Source organism: Uranotaenia lowii, chromosome 2 (assembly GCF_029784155.1).
Source record: "Uranotaenia lowii strain MFRU-FL chromosome 2, ASM2978415v1, whole genome shotgun sequence".
NCBI classification, from domain to species: Eukaryota; Metazoa; Arthropoda; class Insecta; order Diptera; family Culicidae; genus Uranotaenia; species Uranotaenia lowii.
The window spans coordinates 110,203,866-110,224,086 of record NC_073692.1 but is presented as its reverse complement, the minus strand read 5'-3'; the positions used below and the strand labels follow the sequence as shown (position 1 = coordinate 110,224,086).

At 35.4% G+C, this 20,221-nt stretch overlaps 1 protein-coding gene across 1 annotated transcript in view; it reads right to left on the bottom strand.

The window, feature by feature from the left end:
• Window positions 1-16,423, bottom strand: part of LOC129741768 (uncharacterized) — a 40,829-nt gene extending 24,406 nt beyond the window's left edge. Inside the window, exon 1 of the mRNA XM_055733553.1 lies at window positions 16,356-16,423. Within this exon, the coding sequence (XP_055589528.1) occupies window positions 16,356-16,423 (68 nt within the window). The remainder of the gene's footprint in view (window positions 1-16,355) is intronic.
• Window positions 16,424-20,221: the final 3,798 nt, after the last annotated feature.

Genomic DNA, 20,221 nt, shown 5'->3' with positions numbered 1-20,221 from the left:
TCTAAGTTAATTCTCGAAAAATACTTCTTTGTAGCTCATTCAATGTTGCAATTTTCATCTGAAGAGAGTAAAATGAACTATTCACTAAAGCTTAAAATTTTTTAACATCTTCACTCACATACACATCTAGCGTATGCTTCTAACAGCGTAAAAGCAGAAGATTAATTAAAAAATTGAACAAACGGTATACTTTACAATGTTTGTAAGTTTTAAACGCAAATAGAAAGATTAATTGTCTATATTTCTTCCATGGCTTTTAAAGGAGCGAATATAATATTTTGGTGCCTTCGGACAAGGCCGGAACAAATTTTTCATTTCTTCTTCCGTCACCCCCCTTCGAATTCGTTCGAAAATCTAGAAGGGGGAAATATATAAAGTTCAAGGTATTTTACTGAAAAATTTGAAAATTTTGCGAAAATTCGAACAACTGGAAGAGCAAAAGTCAAACTGCATAAGGAAATTTTCTCACCTTTTATATTCGAGATTTTTCAAAATTTTCGATCTTAAATAACTTGATTTTTCAATGTTTTGCGATGTTGGTTGTATGCAAGTTTATTACATAAAAGCTGTTGTCCAATTTGTTCCAATTTATTGAAAATTTGGATTATTTTTTGTTATTCCCCCTCTTGTGAAGTTTCAACTCCAAGTGACAAAAGAAGGATTTCAAATTTGTTCCGGTCTAATTTGCTACAAAATATGGGCAAAGAAATTTTGCTTTCACAGAATTTTTGATGATTCACACGATACTTCTTTAAACTTTTGAAAGTCTTTTTACGAATTTTCATTTAATATTTAACACCAATTTTTTAAGCATGTTTATGAGTAGCTCACAAAATATCAATACCAGTTGAAGTGACTTTTTTGGATTTCCTTGTCATAGAGAAATGATACACAATATAAAAACAAAAAAATTACTTTTTATTGCATGATAAGTTGGCCCGATGATTATTGAACTTTCCCCTAAATTTCAAATTAGGGTTATTCCGGCGACTTTGATACACAAGTTTTATTTAGGAGGTTTATAAAAAAAAAATCTGTTATATTTCAGGTTATTTTTTAATGTGAAAAAAATTAAACACGTTTTCGATGCAAATATCTGATTTAAATTTCAAATTAATAACAGAAAAATCTAACCTGAAATATCGCTGAAACTAAATTTATTATAAATCTGCAAAAAACTATATGTGTGGAAACCACTTTTTTAAGTTCACTGGAAAATCTGAAAATCATCGGCCCTAAAATTTAAATAATAGGAAACACCTTCGAACGCTGATTGAGATCAGTTAAATTGTTGATCCAAGAATAAAAACGATTTAGTGATTCCTTAAAAAAAACAAGTGAATGAGAGGGTTCCCACCAATACGGCCATCATTCTTCTTGAGTTCAGTTCATATTTTCTAAATGTAGTGTCTGGAAGGACAAGGGAATGAAGCGATCAAAAGCTAAAGCAAATTTTTCCTATTTAATTTCTTTTTTTTTTTCAAGGTAGTAAAAACTATGAAATGTACAGAAATGTACAAGCAGATAATAAAGTGTTTCTTGAGAATTATTAACTGAGAAAAGAATGTCTTGGAGGAATTCAAGAACTTAATTAAGATTCAATAATAAAACATTGAAAAGCAAATTTCCTTTAGAAAGTCATCCGCTTACTCGATTTTCTCTAGTTTAATCTTCCAGTGACTTAAAGTTTTAAGTAAAGTAAAGTAAGTTTTTTTAATTAGAGATGTACCGAATAGTGGTATTGGGTGAACACCGAATATTAAACTTTTCAACATTTTGGTAAAACAAATATTCGGCCTTCTGGGCAAAATATTAAGCTCAACTATTGCGTGAGCCAAAAATTCGGCCTAATGGATTTTTGAGTAATATTTGTTATGAATTTTTGGCCGGTCGAATGTTTGGTTCATCTCTATTTTTATTCATTATTTTAGTATGCGTTCCTGTTGAAAACGCAGGTTTCAGTGGTGGAAAAGAGTTATCTTTATTCATGTTTCGTCAGTCTAGTCATTACAAAACTACACAATTCATTATCGATTGCTATTCTCTCACTCTCCACTTCTTATGTTTCCTTAACCGGGAAACAACTCATTTCTGAATGAGTAAATGAGAAACTACTGATTTCTGTGCGAATATTCTGAGTTATCCACTCACTTGCCGAAAGCTAGAAGAAAACCAAAACAAATATTGTTTTGGTTCTGCTGCAATCGACAGCAATGTGGAAGCGGCTAAGGATCCGAAGTATGCCGAAACCGTAAGTTTTAACAATGATAAACAGTACATGGATGTTTGATTTATCACATTTTATAAGTGGGAATTTCAACAGTACGATACCCTTTAATTGAAAAATATAACTTTACTTTCTGTTCTTTATTTAGAAAAAAATAGTTCCAATGAATAGATATTTATTAAAAATAAATGGACATTTAAGCTTCAAGAAAATTTTGGAATAAATTGCAATCTTCAAAATCACACACAGCAATACTTATTTAAATTCAGTTAGAGCAAGTTCACTGGTGTTGGAAGAAAGTGGTAGAAATTTTGTCACTTTTTGCACATTTTGAAAATTTTGTCATACAAAAGCATTTTCAAGATCTGTGGCCTTCAAGTTTTTCTACAACACGTGTTGTATTTTCGCATGCTGTGATGCTAAAATAGCAATATTTCTATCACATACGGCTAAAATAGAAACAGTGTTGCAAAAAAAAAAAAAAATAAAACGCCCCAAGATCTTGAGAACATTTTTGCATGGTAAAATTTTCAAAATTTCTACTACTTTTTCCCAACTAAACCTAAACCACCAGGTTAGAGATAAAATATTGAATTTCAAGACGCCAAAATCTTACAAAACGGTTATGAAGCGAAAGGCTTGAAATTTTCTTTGGAATGATTTGATTTAAACTTATCTGAGATCTAATAATAATAATGAATTAGACGCCTCAATGACCCAATTCATAACAAAAAGACTTTGAGTTTCTACTTTTTAAATATTGTATCTTCCTATTATTGTCATTAGTATTATTTGACAAATAAATATTCAATATGATTTTTTTTCTTCAATTTGCCATGATAAGTTTTGTTGATATTTCCGAATGATGATTGATCGCCCCACATTAGCATGATTGTTTTCAACCCAAATTTATGACATTTATCACACCTTCGTAAGAAATATCCCCAAACAGTGAACCAGATTCCGGTCCAGGTGTCAATAAATCGATAAACCTTACAGCAATTTCCAGGAACGGTGCCGTTCCAGCTTACCGGTTCGTTGTTGTTGTTGTTGTTCGACACCATCAATAACATCAAAATCTGAAACCGTCCATAGGCTGTTTGTCAGCTGCCTTCTTGAATGTGTGAGACTTTCTTCCTCGATTTGCTTCCAGAAAAGAAGCCCTCCTGAAAACCGAAACCGGTCAGCTGCCTTCCCTTGATTCGGGGGAACCATCCGAGAACTTTGGGACAAATCGACGGAAATAAAATACGACCCAATGGCAGCTCGTTGACTTGCCTCTGGATTAACATTATAATTAACCTCCAATTAATTCACACATTTCGAAAGTGTAAATAAACTCGCTCACACTTCCTTCATCATGATCGAATGCCCTGGAATCGCGCCAACCAAACCAACAACCTCCGGCTTCCTTTCCTTCGACGATCGACGGTTTGTGTGTTAAACGTTTTCTTTCAATCCCACCATTTCATTCCGCCGAAACGGAGCGGGAATAAGAATGCTTAACGCCTGGTTGGCCAAAAGCAGTCGTCGTCATCCAATTACTGAACCGATACACACCGCAAACAGATTCGGATATGCAAAAGAGTCGAAAGAATCGAGGGGTCATCCTTGAATGGGGTCATGATTCCTTCAATATTCTTTGATAAACATAGAAGCTTGTGTTGTTTTCGGAACAAAGATTGATGATAGCGCCTGGTAGCGCCTTCCTCGAATGACCCCCTGAGGGACCAGACCCATTCTGCAATCAGCGCGAGATCATTTCGAGAAAGATTCACGCCAAACACCACAATATGGAAATTAAGCCCCCAAAGTCCTAACTGTAGGTAGTAGGTACCTTCTCAATGGGACGGTTAGCACAGAGAGAAAGAAGGAAGAAAAAAATGAAGGCAAAATACGAAAAATAATTACTACTGTCTTCGATTTCATTCAATTTGTATCTTGGGGAGAATCGGAATGTCCCCTCACCCGGAAAAGAAGAAAAAAAAGCAACAGAAGGAAAGATATCATATTTGAATTTGTCGCCATCTTTCGCTTGGCTGATCTTCTCAGGTATTTGGATGGAAGCCTCTGGGACCTTTGTTTGGGTCGGGCGATGTCGATGTTGGGATCCAAACGTGACATAATTAAATTCTTTGGCACACCTTGACTTTGGGGGCTCCTCCCCAGTTCGTCTCAGTTCCTCTTGGGCCCTCTTCATTTCTGATTATTTCATATAAATCGATTTTGGCGAGATTATGCAGAGCTGGGCTGAAGATAATTTGAGAACTATTCGTCTCCACCATTAGATTCTAGTAATGATAAGCAATCAGTTTTGGTTGATTGTAATGGAAAAACTAAAAAGTATTTCAAGAACAAAAATATGCAAAAGACAAGGTTGAAAAAATGCACTTTACAGTTTTCTGCAAACTTGTTCTTTTTTGAATCTAAGAAATTTGTTTTGATAAAGTGATAAGACTGCAAGATTTTTTCACCAAAAGCTCACTTTTTCAAAACAATTTCCCATAACAGTTTTGATTTTTTTATTTGAGACCATGACACCACCAAAACTTGCATAATTGTTATTCAGCCAAACAACTAAATAAAAAAAAAATTTGGTCGAATTTTTACAGTTTTTATGTACATGACATGTGCTGCAAAACATATCTTATATTACATCAGATTCACGTAAATTCAGTTATGTTGAAAAGAGGTGAAAAATCACAATCATCAATTTATTAAAGTAATCAAACCATAAATTTAAAGATAAATTTAATTCTATTCAGTAAAATTTACATCTCTAGTGAATCAGCTTTTTGCTTTGCATCTTTGCTATTCACATTTTTTCCATTTGTTCAATTTCAGACTCTAACTCAAGACTGTAACTCAAGTATGTTTCACAGACAATATTCGCCAACAACACTTCAGTGTTTGATTTTCAAAGTCCAAGAAAAAGAAATCCACAAAAAACATACTTCGAAAAAAAGACTGTAGATCAACTATTAAATGCTAAAAAAAATTCAATAGGTGTTGAAAAAGGTTTAAGTTAGAAACTATACGTTGCTTATAAGGAAAGGAAAATTTTTTAAAATGGGAAAAGTGGTGTCAAATCCGTACTATTCAATCGATGAACCGTCAAAAGTCTCTCCAGATAAATTTTTAGATCGATATTAATATTAATTGATTTTGATATTTTCAGAATTTTTAACGAATATTTAAAGGTAGATGCTTTACGATTTTTTGTAAATTTGCAATTTCTCAGATTTTCCAAGACTTAATTTCTTCTTTGCATTGGATTTTCAGTATATTGTATCAAGATTTCCGGTATAGAAAGATTCACCAGAAAGTCAATTTCATACCGATTCTAGAGGAGTAATAACATAAGCGCAGCGATACTTTAAAAAATATAAAAATAACTATTTGCTTGGGTTATGTTATTTTCATAGGAGGGTACGTCGCAGTGTTACGATTTGTGAATTACTAGCGGAGGGGGTTAGAAACGTGCATTTTTACACGTTACGTTATTTATTTATCGATGAAACCATATTCAAAAGGCGGAAAAACCTCGAAAAATTTTTATTGGTAATGCCTCCAGTAGTTACAAACATGTCGCCATTGCCCGCTTCAACACATTTTTTAGCATTGAGCTAGGAGTTGTCTTCAACTGGCATTTAAATTTTGCAATCTACATTGTTGCCTACATTGATACATTGTCTATTTTAGGATACAAAGCGTAAGCCTAATTTGTTGTGTTGTTGAACATCCATCCTAAGTAAAAATTTTAACTTAATTTTGGTCAGCACAACTTTGATAGAGCATTGATCTCCCTAAAAAAAAAGCTAAAGCGCATTTTATGTATCACCAGAACACTTATAAAGTTAAAATTAGTCTATTTCGCCCTATCCTAGAAACCTCATCATGATCAAATTCTTAAGCTTTCATAAAATCATTATGCTTTAAACTTTTGGTCAACGAAGCATTTATAAAGCTTTTATAAATCAACAAGATTTCAGGTGAAATATATTTGAAATAGTATCTGAAAATGAATGCGCCTAATCAAATCTTTTGAAATAGAAAATATTAATGAAATGTTTATTTTTATGGGAAAAAAAAATTACAAAATATCATGACATAAAGGCATCGCAAACATGATGAAAATGATTGAAAATCGGCCTGGAAAAATATTTCTACACTCTTGAGATTGTGAATCCATCAACATGATGCCATATTGTGCCATTCGATTTTGCAACCAACATGGCATAAGTCAATTCAATTCTTAATTACACGCATAAGATGAGCTCCTCGTGAGGTGTTAATCAATAAATAGTACAGTAAACGAAGACAGACTTTTTAAATGTAACAAATAAGGGATTGGTAGTGAATGTCCAGTGAAATGATTCCATGAGTTGAAATCAGCTTGAATTTAAAGGGTTGTAAATGACTCAATATCGCATCAAACTCCCAAAATATGGGTGTTGGGTGTAAGAGCTAAACTAGCAGAAGTCCAATTTGGCTACTTGACGCTATCTTGATATTCAAGTAGAGTGTCCATTTCCCGGCCATTTTAACATTCCCGGGAATCGGGAAATCTGAAGATCCTTTTCCCGGGAATTCCCGGGATCCCGGGAAAAATTGAAAATAAAGATTTTAACATGAAGATCTTAATCCTTTACTGCGTATGAATTCTTAGCAATATGGTATTGTTAAATTTAAGGTAGTACCTAGTATTGCAAAATATTTCAAATTTTTTTAATGCGTCAAAAATTCAATAAGCAAACCCAGACTCAAAAACAAAGTACTTTAACAGAAAAACTGGTCTGATTCTAGCTTCAAAAATTTGAAATCATTGAGAAAGATTTCTCACTATCGATAGAAGTTAGTTAGCTACACTGTAATCCATCGAACATCGTAAATTTTCAGATAACTATCCATTTGTTTAACAATATGTCATTTTTATGCTGATGATTTTGCTACTGTAGCGTTTCATTATTGGTTTTATAGATTCTTTGGCGTTTTTCACTATTACACTAAGTTTTTGATAGAAAAAAACATGTTTTTATCAAATTCCTTGTGTTAACCAGATTTAAGAAAAAAAATTGAGACTAAATCATCAAAATTATCCAACAAACGAAATCGAGTTTCCAGTCAGTTAATCAGTGGTAGAACTATCATTTTCCTTTCCCAATATGACTCATTTTTGGAATTTAGATCGTGTAAATTTGTAGTAATTAGAACATTTTACTGGGTTCGGGAATTCCCGGGATTTTTAAAGCGATTCCCGGGATTCGGGAATTCCCGAAATTTTCTAATTCCCGGGAAATCCCGGGTAGGACACTCTATATTCAAGGTACAGCTTCCGATCAAGGTTTCCGAAAAAAATTCTGTGTTTTTGACAAAAAAAAATCTCGAGTTCTGTAGTTTGATCCTTAAATTCTGTGACGGTTTTCTATGACGTTTTTTCTATGAATTTTATAGGAAAATCATGTCAAACATTAACAAATTGCAAATTTCTTACAGTTTAAATTGAAAAAAAAAATTTATATTAAGGAACATCCATAAATGACGTAGCTTTTGGGGGGAGGGGGGGCTTGACTTTGTGTGACGAGAGGGGGGGGGGGGGGTAGGGGTTCAAGTAAAGCTACGAACTGTGAATTCTGTGAAAATTATAAAAACTCTGTGATCTGTGACACAGATTCTGTGACGAAATTTTGCTCGAAATTCTGTGATTAGGGGCCGTTCACTAATTACGTAAGCACAATTTTGGAAATTTTCAACCCCCCCTCCCTCCTGTTAAGACACAGTAAGATTTTTCCAAACCCCCTTCCCCCCCCCCCCCCCCGTAAGATTTTACGTTTTTTATTCTATGAAAAATTGGCACGTTTTTTTTTCAAAAACAGCTTGAAAATATTAAAAATGTAACATCTATGCTTCAAAGCAATGCACTTTTTAAGTATAACTTAAAAACTGCATTTGAAAATCACAATTTATACAAAACAACAGATGAAATGTCATGAACGATTATAAAGAACATTATTTTAGACGTAGAATATTTAAGGAACAAATAATTTTCAATATAGTTCCATTCCATTCCATTTAAAAAAAGAGTGAAAGATCAGGTTAGCACCTTAAAGTACCATAAACATTGTTATGTTTTTGGCCTGAAAGTCATAAAAATCAAATAAAAAATTCATACTACTAGAATTGGTGTAAAAATGTTAAACGACAATTACGTTGTCAACTAACCTTAAAGCTTAGGCTTATTTCAGCGGTATGCGATAAAGTTTAAGGATTTTTTTGAGACATCTTTTGTAAATTTTACAGTTGGTAGTTTCCTTCACTGAAAAAAACTGTCAAGAAATTCATTATCTTATGCGCCTCATATTGATTTTAAATATTTTTTCTTGATGATGTCATTTTCGAAATATGATGGACTCAAATCGAGGTGTCACAACGTGTCACTTTCCTTTAAGTTTCTATAAATTTCTCAATGAAAAAGATTGCTATGATGAAAGCAAAAAGCGGCGATCTTTTTCAATAATGTGACTAAGTATTTTTGGTGGCATGTTGGTTTGAATTGATTCTCTGTAAATTTTATAGAACCAGCTTTTTTCTATTAATTTAAAGACATTAAAAGATAAATGACATAACATCAAGAATAAAATATAAAATGGCTATGGCTGTGACCGTCAGTGTGTGACGAATTATCAATGTAACATTTCTTACGTAAGATTTTTGTAAACCCCCCCCCCCCCCCTACCCCCCTAGTAAGAAATCGTAAGAAAATGTGAAACCCCTCCACCCCCCCTATGTGCTTACGTAATTTGTTAACGGCCCCTTATACAGATGTTTCGGCAACCTTGCTTCCGATTGATATGAAAAAGCTGTGAATGACTTAAACTCGCATGAAACTCCCACAATATGGGTATTGGGTGAAACAATAAAACTAGAAGAATGCGAATTTTGCTTTCTGACGCCATCTTGAAATCCAAGATGGCGGCCTCCGCATTCTGAGTTTTTAAATTCTGAAAACGACTAAAAATCACATTTATTCTCCACAATATGGGTTTTGAGAGAAAGGGCTCAACAAGTAGTAGTCAAATTTCGCTTTCTGCCGTCACCCAAACGTATCATTAAAAAAATGTAAATGGTCGAAAATCTCAATAATATTTCATGTGATTTTCATTCATTTAAAGCACTTTTTAGTTCAGCGGAAGCCGTTATATTGGAATTCAAGATGGCGTCAGATTGCGAAATTTGGCTTCCTCTAGTTAAGCACTTTCACTCAATACTCATATTGTAGGGGTTTTATGCGTTTTTTTTTGTCATTTACAGAATTGAAAGTTGAGAGAAGGCCGCAATCCTGGATTTCAAATGGCGTCAGATAGTGAAATTCGACTTCCTCTAGTTTAGCCCTTTCATCTAATACTAATATTATGGGGGTTTCAAGCGAATCTCATTAATATTCAGGTTTGAAAAGAAAAGCCAAAGCCTTTTTCTTGTAATGCCCGTTCACCCAATACGAATATTGTGGGGGTTTCATTTATTTTTCATTTAATACATCAATACTTCTTCTTGTTTATACCTTTCACCCAATACCCATATTATGGGGCTTGAAAGCGATTATCAGTTATATACAGGTTTAAAAAAAGATTACAGGATGGTGTCAGATAGCGAAATTCGACTCGACTGTACTTGCAGAAACCTATTCACCCAATACAAAATTTGTGGAGTTTTCATGCGATTTTCGGTAATTCATAGAATTTTTTAAGTTTATCAGTAGTCACCACCTTGGATTTCAAGACGGCATCGGATTGTGAATTTCGATTTCTTCTGTTAGTGCCCTTTTAACTATTGGGTACCCATATTTAGAAGATTTCAAGCAATTTTCAGTCATTTACAGCATTTTTAAAATGAGTGGATGCCGCCATCTTTGATTTCAAGATGGTGTTGGGCAACGGAATTCACCTCTACCCGTTTAGCCCTTTCATCTAATACCCATATGGTGGAAGTTTCATGAATTTTTCAGTAATATACAACTTTGAAAAGAAAGTGGAAGTCACCATATTGGATAAATGATGGCAACAAGCAACTTTTTTTCTCTCCTATTAGGTAGTTGAGCTGTTCACTGAAAACTCATATTGTAGAGATATTCATACCACTTCCGGTGATTCGAAAAATTTCAAAGATTATTAGGTATTCTGTTATTTATCTCAAAAACAACACACAAGACTTACCAAAAATGTGTATCTAAACATAGGAATTCAAATGCCAATATGTGCAATCTATTCTAGGCGTGCCCAATTCTGACTTCTTGATCGAGAACTGTCACCTGATTTTATTACGGTTTTGAAATCAAGCACGGGGTGCTTTCATAAAACATGCAAAAAAAAGCTTGGAATAAACATCTTAGGGTATGATGTATTGAAGTTTTAACACAGCATTCAGAACTTTGTCCATACAACTTAAACAGTATATTTATTAAAAGCTTTATTAGCTTTCATTTCATTCATAATTTCTTGTGATTCGCACAAATCATCTCAGTACCAACACGTGCTAGGGTCTATGTTCATGTCGATGCGTTCGAAAATATTGTAACATTTTTTAAATTGCTAATAAAAATTCACATGGAATCTTTCTTTGACCCAAACGGTGGGTAGGATCATTCTTAATATGTTTCTTTCAATAAAAGGGTATTTTCATGGAAAAATAGCTCGCAATGGCTTACAGAACCTAGCTGAAGTATGAATTGCGTCTAAATGGTTTATACGCTCTTTGCCATGTACTATATATCTAATGTATGTAAGTAAGATGAAGATAAAATTTCCCATAATTTTTGACAAACGGGTCTTTCTTTAAGACTGAGTGAAAAGCTTTTCGCATTCTTTCCCTTTTAATGTTTTGCATTGCTAAATCGTTTGCTTTTTTTGTGGAGTAAAGGGTGTATAAAACAATTTTTGTCATTCGATGGAAGCATATCAAGCTGCATTTCGAATCTAATTTCAAATCTAATGGAAACTGTTACACTAAAACGGTTTTTGTTATAAAAAGAACTCATATTGGGCTTAAATCCACTGAAAACAGTATTTGTTAACTTTGTCTTCAATATCCTTTTCACATGTTGGTGCTGATTTGGTTTTCGATGCTGCTGATTTTAGATCTGGTATTGCTACTGAAGTTTAGCTCTGTTTAACAATCCGAAGTAATCTTGTTCTTAAAAAAAACTTAAAATTACATGCCACATATAACACATTCAGACGTACTTGTGTTAATAACCAAATGAAACAATATTTTAACTTTACATTGATGTAGATGTAAACTTAAGTTTTGTGTTTGTCTTGATGTTACAATAATCAACTCTAACTCAATAATCAACTGAATAACTAGTGATAGTGGTTAACGAAAGAACGAAGAGTAAAACCAAAGAGTTATCATTTTATAAGAATCTTTTAACAAGTAGTAAAAAGTATCACCATACGAAAAGCTCATCCTTTTGCAATAGATTTCCATACGCTCAGCCAATAACGAAATGACTTTTTTTTTCGAGACAGTTACAAAGACTCAAAAAAAAATTCTGGGCAAATAAAACGAAAAATCACTATTCCTTGATAAAGGCCAAATAAACATGACGAAACGTCGGATGTAGTAAATAAACAAGCTTTTTTTCAAATTATTTTTTTTTGTTTTGTCGCGTTCAACTAATTACTTCTTTTTTAAATGGATCGTTACATGATAATTATTTAGAACAAAATCTTCTCACAAATCAAACCGAACACCACCTGATCGTCACCTGAGGCGTTCATTCTCTTCTTTTCCTGTTAGGTCCCATTACAAACGTTTAGGAACGACTTTCTACCATCTTGGAGGCCTGAATGTAGGTACTGAGAGAATGGTTCACAAATTCGATCAGCGGAGATTTATTGGCCATGATCGTGATCGGTTTCACACGAACGACCCCACGGAGCGGATCAAAGCTAAATAAATATTAAGGTGTATATGGCTGTCTGTGCAAGTGATGATCGACAGACTCAAACTATACCGGCGTCTTCACCACCATGATCAACATCGATCGAAAAAACCCAGCTTTGCTGCACACACATTTTAACTAGACAAATTTGTTGATTTTATGATAGGACATTAAACTAGAAAATTTGAATTTACCATTCCGGGCTTCGAAAACCATACCTCCTGTCCTGTTCCGTGTTCGGTGTCAAAATTACGTGATTGTGGTAAGAAAATCAAGCTTTAAGACCCGCATCACGAATGAGGTTTTTTTCTCGTTTTGTTCCCTTGGATCGAGAAGGGCTTTCGGTTTTTGCTGGAAACGGATGTAGGTTTACTGTGAGCCCCTTTTCGGATGAACATGTTTGGGAATTTGGACATCAATCTCCGGGAAGGCTTGTTCGGCCTTTGACTTGGAGACGCGACCGCCCCGTGTGTGGCATTTTATGGTTGTCTCCGACTTTTCTCACACATTTCGGTGTTTTTTTTTAAGGTTGACAGAGAACGAATTGTGACGAATTGGTACGTATGGATATTGGAGGCGAAGGATGGATTTTATGTAGAGAAAATCAATTTTACTGTTGTTTCAACCTAGTACAAGAAAATTTGAGGTGAAAAACTTTTGCATATACGTATATTTATATGTCGGAAAACAAAAATGAATAATATTTTCGAAGATTTTTTTTTACACTGGATATTTCTTGGGTGGCAACCGGTAGGAAAAAAATCGCACCTTCAACCTTTTCCTAGTTGGGAGGTTTATGGGATCATTCAACCGTAAACCGATTAGAGCAGGTCGAAAAGTGGATACCAAAATATGCGAATTTATGATTTTCATGCGAACAAATGGCAACATTCGATCTGGAAGGATTTTTGATGACCGCCGTTTTTTTTTCTCTTCAGCCAGACTGCCCGACTTGGATTAAGTCTCCGGTGTGGTTGGCTTTGAAGTTGCACTGAATCCGATTGGTCGCCGGCTCTCGTCAAAAGCTTGCCACCGATCCGAGGCCGCGGTTCATGCCCATTTTTGAACCAGGAATTAACCACAGTCCAATCGAAAGGCCACATTCGAATGGCTGCTCTTCAAAAAGTTTCCCGCGAGCGTATGGAAGATCATGGAAGGTTTTAGTGTCACCCGTCGTCGTCTCGTGGTGAGATTTTTCCGTCCATCTTTGCCACCTTCCGATAGAGATATAAACATAAAATTTTACAAATCACTGCAAATATTTGGTAATTGAGAAAGGGGATTATTCATCTCCTTTTGATATTTTCGGCTTTCGCCTTTCCGGTTTTTGTGACCAGTGTTCGGTTCGCCATTTTCACATTTGATATAATCTGGTTTATTGGAGCCGAGTTTTACCGACCGAAAGTTTTTTGTGGTTTTTAGAAGGTTTGAATTTTAAACACCGAAGCAGTATTAATTTTTTTTTTTTAAGCATTAGGATATCTGAACACATTGAGGACCAACTTCGGAGACCTACCCTGATGGGTAAAAGAATTCGACACATGCCAACTCATCGCTATTAATTTTATATTAACTCTAAATAGTTTGTAATATTTGCATATTTTTATCTGGATAGATTCTGGGAAACGTTCTTTATCTAGGGGCATGAAATTTCCTTTACAAATCTCTTTCTCCATAAGAAATGAAGTAAAGTAAAGTAAAGTAAAGTAAAACAAGACCACAGAGGGCATGAAGAGGAATCTTGAGGAAATTAATAAACAGTGTCAGGACTTTGTGTAGAGGTCAGAAAATAGAAAAATAGAAAAAGGCGGCTTTCGCCTTATTTCAAAGGGTATTAAATGACTGAAAATCGCATAATCGCATATTGTGGGAGATATGGGTACGGAGTAAAAGGACTCAATTTGTAGAAGTTTAATTTCGCTACCTGACGCTATGGTACACCATCTTGAAATCCAAAATGGTGGCTTCCACTAAACATTAAAATATTATAAATAACTTATAATCCCACGAAAAGAAATCTTACAGAACCATAAAAAAATGACAAAGTTATCTCAAACAAATTAGAAACTCTGAGAAAAATATGAAAATGTGATGAAAATATGCAGCAAAACGGCAAAATTATGACAAACTTCTGAGACAAATTCGATAACTATGACCAAAAAATTGACAATGCCATAACCAAAATATATATGAAAAAAAGAGATAAAACAGATGGCAGAAATTTTACAATAAAATGAAGAAAAAAGTCTGACAAAAGTATAAAAAAAAAATTGGCAAAGCTATGGCAAAAATTAACGAAAGTGACAAAACTCGAAAAAAATACTAATAAAAATGAGGCCCTTGGAGCCAAAGGGGTATAAGTGCATGAAAGCATTAAAACACGCTTTTAAATTGTTGTATTTGAACATTTTCCATATATTTTTCGAGAATTTGTATTGTTTTTTCGAATGTAAAATATGTGAATAGAATTCTAAAAAAAGAAAAAAATCCGCTAACTTAGTTTGAAATTTGAAGAATTTTTGGCATCATTACCTCAAAATCAATCAATTTGACTCTCAAGGTATGAAATGTTATAAAAATAGTACAAAAGTGACTAAAATATGACAAATTTGATAAAACTATGACAAAAATATGAAAAAATTGACAAATTTTGTAATAGTTCTGACACAATTTTGTCTTTGTATTGTCAATTTTTGTCATAATTTTTAAAATTTTTCATTTGTCGTATTTTTGTCATAGATGTGTCATATTTAGGACAAAGGAATTTCGCTTTGTTTCACATTCTTCATGTTTTTGTAGCATATTATTCTTGATTCATATTTTTGTCATATTTTGTAACATGTTTATAATTTTTTTTCATTTTTTTTGTCACATATATAAATTTTTCATTTATTTTTGTCAAATTTTTTTTCAATTTTTATCATATTCTTCATTATTTTGTCAAAGTTTTGCCTTTTTTCATGTTTTTTTCAAAACTTTGGAATATTTTAGATAATTTGTCATATTTTTGTAATTTCAATGTCAAATTTTTACCAAATTTCTACCATCTATATCATAAATTTTCACAGTTTTATCATACATTTGTCAGAAATTTCCTTAATTACTTTTCGGCATTTCGGCGTCAGATATTTGGGATTTTATTTTATTTGAAGTTTTTTTGTCAAATATTAGTCATATTTTGGGGATTTCATGCCACCGGTCATTTATTGCCAGATCCAATTTATTTCCACTGAAATAAATAGACTGATACCGCGTTATTTGAGAAAAACCACGCAAAAAACCGTGGATTTTTCCTAACCATCAAATTAACAGAGATGATAACACTAATTTACATAATTAAAAAATAATGAACTTTAATGGTCGACTTATATTTTCAAAGTTTAAATCGGGCGCTGAATCCGAAAATGAAATTGAAAAAAATCTCAGTATAATAGTTTTTGAGTTATGCTCCAAATATGAAATTTCGTAAAAAAAAAGTATCTGTAATTAGGCTCAAATATCTCTGACAGCATTGCAGTAATTTGAAATATATTTCTCGCATATTGAAGGTGAATTTATTTTCTTTCGATCATCTGAGCTTTATATTTGCGTATGATCCACAGTATTGTTGATATGATTGTCTTTGTGATAGAAAAAATTATAAAAAACGCAATCCTTTACAGAAAATTTTGTTCTATCAAAAGTTTTAGACTCGATGCCAACATTCAAAAAATCTGATTTTTTATTGACTTTAAATGTCAATTCAAGACAAAGTTTTCAAGTGGTGATTTGTTAAAATCGATTGAAAATTACTGATGTTATGGTTAATTTTTACAATAACAGTATTTTTTAAATTTTTGAAAAATTCAACGATCCGCGTTGTACTTACCATAGGAAAGGAATGATTAAATAGGTATAGTAAATCTCACTCCCTCGAGTTAAAAATAGATAATTAGGTTACCAAAAATCATTTGCCATATTTCAGAAAGATCTGACCATGAGGAGGGGTTACTTGAGTCTCAAACGTGAATATGATTTCAATGAATAATTTTTATAATATATAAGAAGAAGTTTATTTGCTTTTTTAAATCCGGGAATAGTTATCGTAAGAGCAGTTTTGCAGTTACGAGCAAGTGCGATAAGTTATTAAAGTTATCCGCGTGTGTTGTGACCAAGGTTAAAAGGATTCTTCATTCATCGCATCACCCTCGAAGCTGGCCGCCATTATCATCACCATCATCGTCTTGTAGACAATAGACATTGGTACCGTGCATAATTGTCAGCCATTCAACACAATAGACCTCGCTGTTGGTTCGAATACAGATCGGTACAGTGTGTACCAAATAAGTATAACTTTTCACTTTCTTTCTAATATTTTTTTTTCTATATAAGTTTTTTTTTCTATATAAGTTTTTTTCCTTGTGTTTTTTGTCACAATTTTTTTTTCTCTCTGTTTATTATCGAGTTAATAAGGTTTTGTTCTCCACGTTAGCCCGGTATGTCGGAAAGCAACCGATTATCGGATGACGACGGCGAGGATGATGAGCACCCTCCATATCGGGAAGAAATCCCTCCCGTGGAATCTAAAAATACACCCATCCAACCGATGTACCTATCGGACACCGAAGATTCCCCTTCCCCCGCTCTCAATCCAGCTCAACAGCCCTTTAGATTCGGCAATTCCCTTTCAATTAATGAAACTCTTCCCAGAACATCAAACCAAGCCAAACCATTTATGTTCGGTACTCCCTCAACAGACCAATCTGATTCCCCCTCCGATAATGTTGCAACATTGCCGAAATCTCCCCCTCGCCGTCGGGTTTATCAAAATGAATCGACGGGACCATGGGTAGTATACTTCCGGTCCAAATCGAAACCTCTAAACACAATTTCAATTTCCCGAGACCTCGACCGATCGTACTCTTCCGTAGTCAGCTACCAGCCGATGAGTCGGAACAAAATGCGCGTTGTTGTTGGTAGCTTGAAGGAAGCAAACGCCATTGCTTGTGACGAGAGGTTTACGATCGAGTACCGCGTTTACGTTCCCGCTCGTGACGTGGAAATCGACGGAGTGGTGACCGAAGAGGGTTTGACCGTCGATGACCTAATAGAATCAGGTGTTGGCCGATTCAAGGATCCTGCTCTTCCAACGGTCAAGGTGTTGGACGCGTGTCAACTAAAATCAGCATCAGGCGAGGGGGAAAACGGAAGATTTCCCTGTCGAACTCTTTTCGGGTTACTTTTTCCGGCACTGCACTTCCTGATTACGTTGCGATCGGGAAGGTTCGTCTACCTGTGAGACTTTATGTGCCTTCGGTCATGTTCTGCCAGAACTGCAAGCAGTTGGATCATACGGCCGCCTACTGCTGCAATCAGGCACGCTGCTCTAAGTGCGGGAAGAAGCATGAGGAAGCTTCGTGTACAATACAAGCATCAAGCAGGTGCTTGTATTGCACTGGTGAAGCCTCTCATGCTCTCTCGGCGTGTCCGAAGTACATATCGCGCCGGGAAAAAATCAAGACTTCTTTGAAAAATCGTGTAAAAATGTCCTATAGAGACATGGTTCTGAAGTCTTTGCCAATCGTCTCAGAGAACCAGTTTGACCTTCTAAGTGACTATGAATCCGAAGGGGAGGATCCATGTGAAGGAACATCAACTGGGCCATTTTCAAAAAATAATGTTTCACAGGCTCCAAAAAGGAAACGCATCACTAAAACACAAACCAGAGTAGCTGCCAGCAAACTTAATACTAAAAGAAATCCTCAGAGTGGAAATAGTGATTCTAACCCTCCTATTCAAAGTCCTCCGGGTTTAAATCCGTCCCCGAAGAACTTTCCTCCACTTTCTGGGAAGTCAAAACCCCAGGCTTTCCTTCAGAATTCAGGCCCATCAGTAGCTAACAGGAATGCAACAATTCCCAGAGAAACTGCATCTGATCCATCGTCAAATGGTTTTCTCAGCTTTTCGGCTGATGGTAAGATGAAATTCTCGGAAATTGTTGCGTTCATCCTGGACTTTTTCAGTGTACCAGCAGGATGGAGGACTATGGTTAATATGTTTGTACCCCTTTTGAGAGAATTCTTGAAAAAGAAAGCTCTCACTATGACCCTCATCGCAGAAGCAATTGCTTTCGATGGATAATTCATCCAATGAGGGGAGAGAAATTGTTTCTGTATTGCAATGGAACTGCAGAAGTATTTTACCAAAAATAGACCCATTTAAAATATTGGTACACAATTTGAATTGTGATGTGTTCGTCTTATGCGAAACTTGGCTCTCTCCAAACGAAGATTTCACCTTCCATAGCCACAACATAATTCGCCTGGATCGTGATGGTCAAAGAGGGGGCGGCGTTCTTTTGGGGATCAAGAAATGCCACTCTTTCTATCGTATTCCACTACAACCATCTCCAGCTATTGAAGTCGTTAGTTGCCAAGCTAGAATAAAAGGTCAAGACCTTTGTCTAGCCTCGGTTTATATTCCACCATCTTCAAGCGTGAGCCGGAACCAAATGGCGAATATTATTTCACTTCTCCCAGAACCCCGGCTAGTTCTGGGAGATTTTAACTCCCATGGCGTGGGATGGGGTTGCTCACGTGATGATGAACGTGCTAACATTATTTATGAGCTGTGCGACGACTTCAACATAACTGTCTTAAACAATGGGGAAGTGACTCGAATTAATGGATCCCAATCACAGCATAGTATTTTAGACCTTTCTTTAGCTTCTTCCTCTCTGAGCTTGGATTGTACGTGGAAGGTAATCCAAGACCCTCAGGGAAGCAATCATTTGCCTATCCATATTTCTATTACCAGTGGTCGTAGTTCACCCGAAGAAATCAATATTCCTTATGACCTCATAAGGAATATAGATTGGAAAAAGTATGCATCGGATGTCATTGAAGCCATCGACTCAACAGACGAACTGCCTCCGGAGGCAGAGTACAGTTTTATTTCCGGGACAATTGTGGACTGTGCAAACGAGGGACAGGTCAGACGAAACGAAAACTCGACGATCCTGAAAAGACCTCCTACTCCGTGGTGGGACGGTGAGTGTTCTCGCGTGGGAAATGAAAAGCGCAAGGCGTTTGTCGAGTTTCGCAGAACCGGATTGCCAGAGAAGTTCCAACGTTACTTGGCTTTGGAACGCAAGTTCAAGAACTTGATAAGGGCCAAGAAACGTGGGTATTGGAGGCGATTCGTTGATGGGTTATCTCGAGAAACGTCTCTGCGCACACTTTGGCAAACAGCACGAAACATGCGTAATCACACTTCCACGAACGAAAGTGAGGAAAGTTCGAGTCGATGGCTATTAAAGTTCGCGAAAAAAGGTCTGCCCGGACGCAGCACCAGCTCTGAAAATATACCGGGATACAGAGGATAGTTCCGAAACCGAGGATAAATTATCGATGGTCGAACTTTCACTTGCGCTCTGGTCCTGCAACGATTCAGCTCCCGGACTGGACAGAATCAAATTCAACTTGTTGAAGAATCTACCAGATTCCGCTAAAAAACGTTTATTGAATTTATTCAATAAGTGTTTGGAACTGAACATTGTTCCGCATGACTGGAGACAAGTGAAAGTCATCGCCATCCAAAAACCGGGAAAACCAGCTTCTGATTACAATTAGTATAGGCCGATTGCAATGCTCTCGTGTCTCCGGAAATTGCTCGAAAAAATGATTCTCTTTCGGCTGGATAAATGGGTTGAATCAAACAATCTGTTGTCAAGTACACAATTTGGTTTCCGTAGAGGCAAGGGTACGAACGACTGTCTAGGATTACTTTCATCAGACATTCAATTGACGTTTGCCCAAAAAGAGCAGATGGGGGCAGTTTTTCTGGACATCAAAGGGGCATTCGATTCGGTGTCCATAGAAGTGCTATCTAGTAATCTTAACTCTTGCGGACTTTCACCAATATTGAACAATTTTCTATATAACCTGTTGTCTGAAAAAATCATGAATTTTAGTCATGGAGAAACCAACGTTAAACGAATTAGTTACATGGGTCTACCCCAAGGCTCATGTTTAAGCCTCCTGCTATACAACTTTTATGTCCGAGAAATCGAT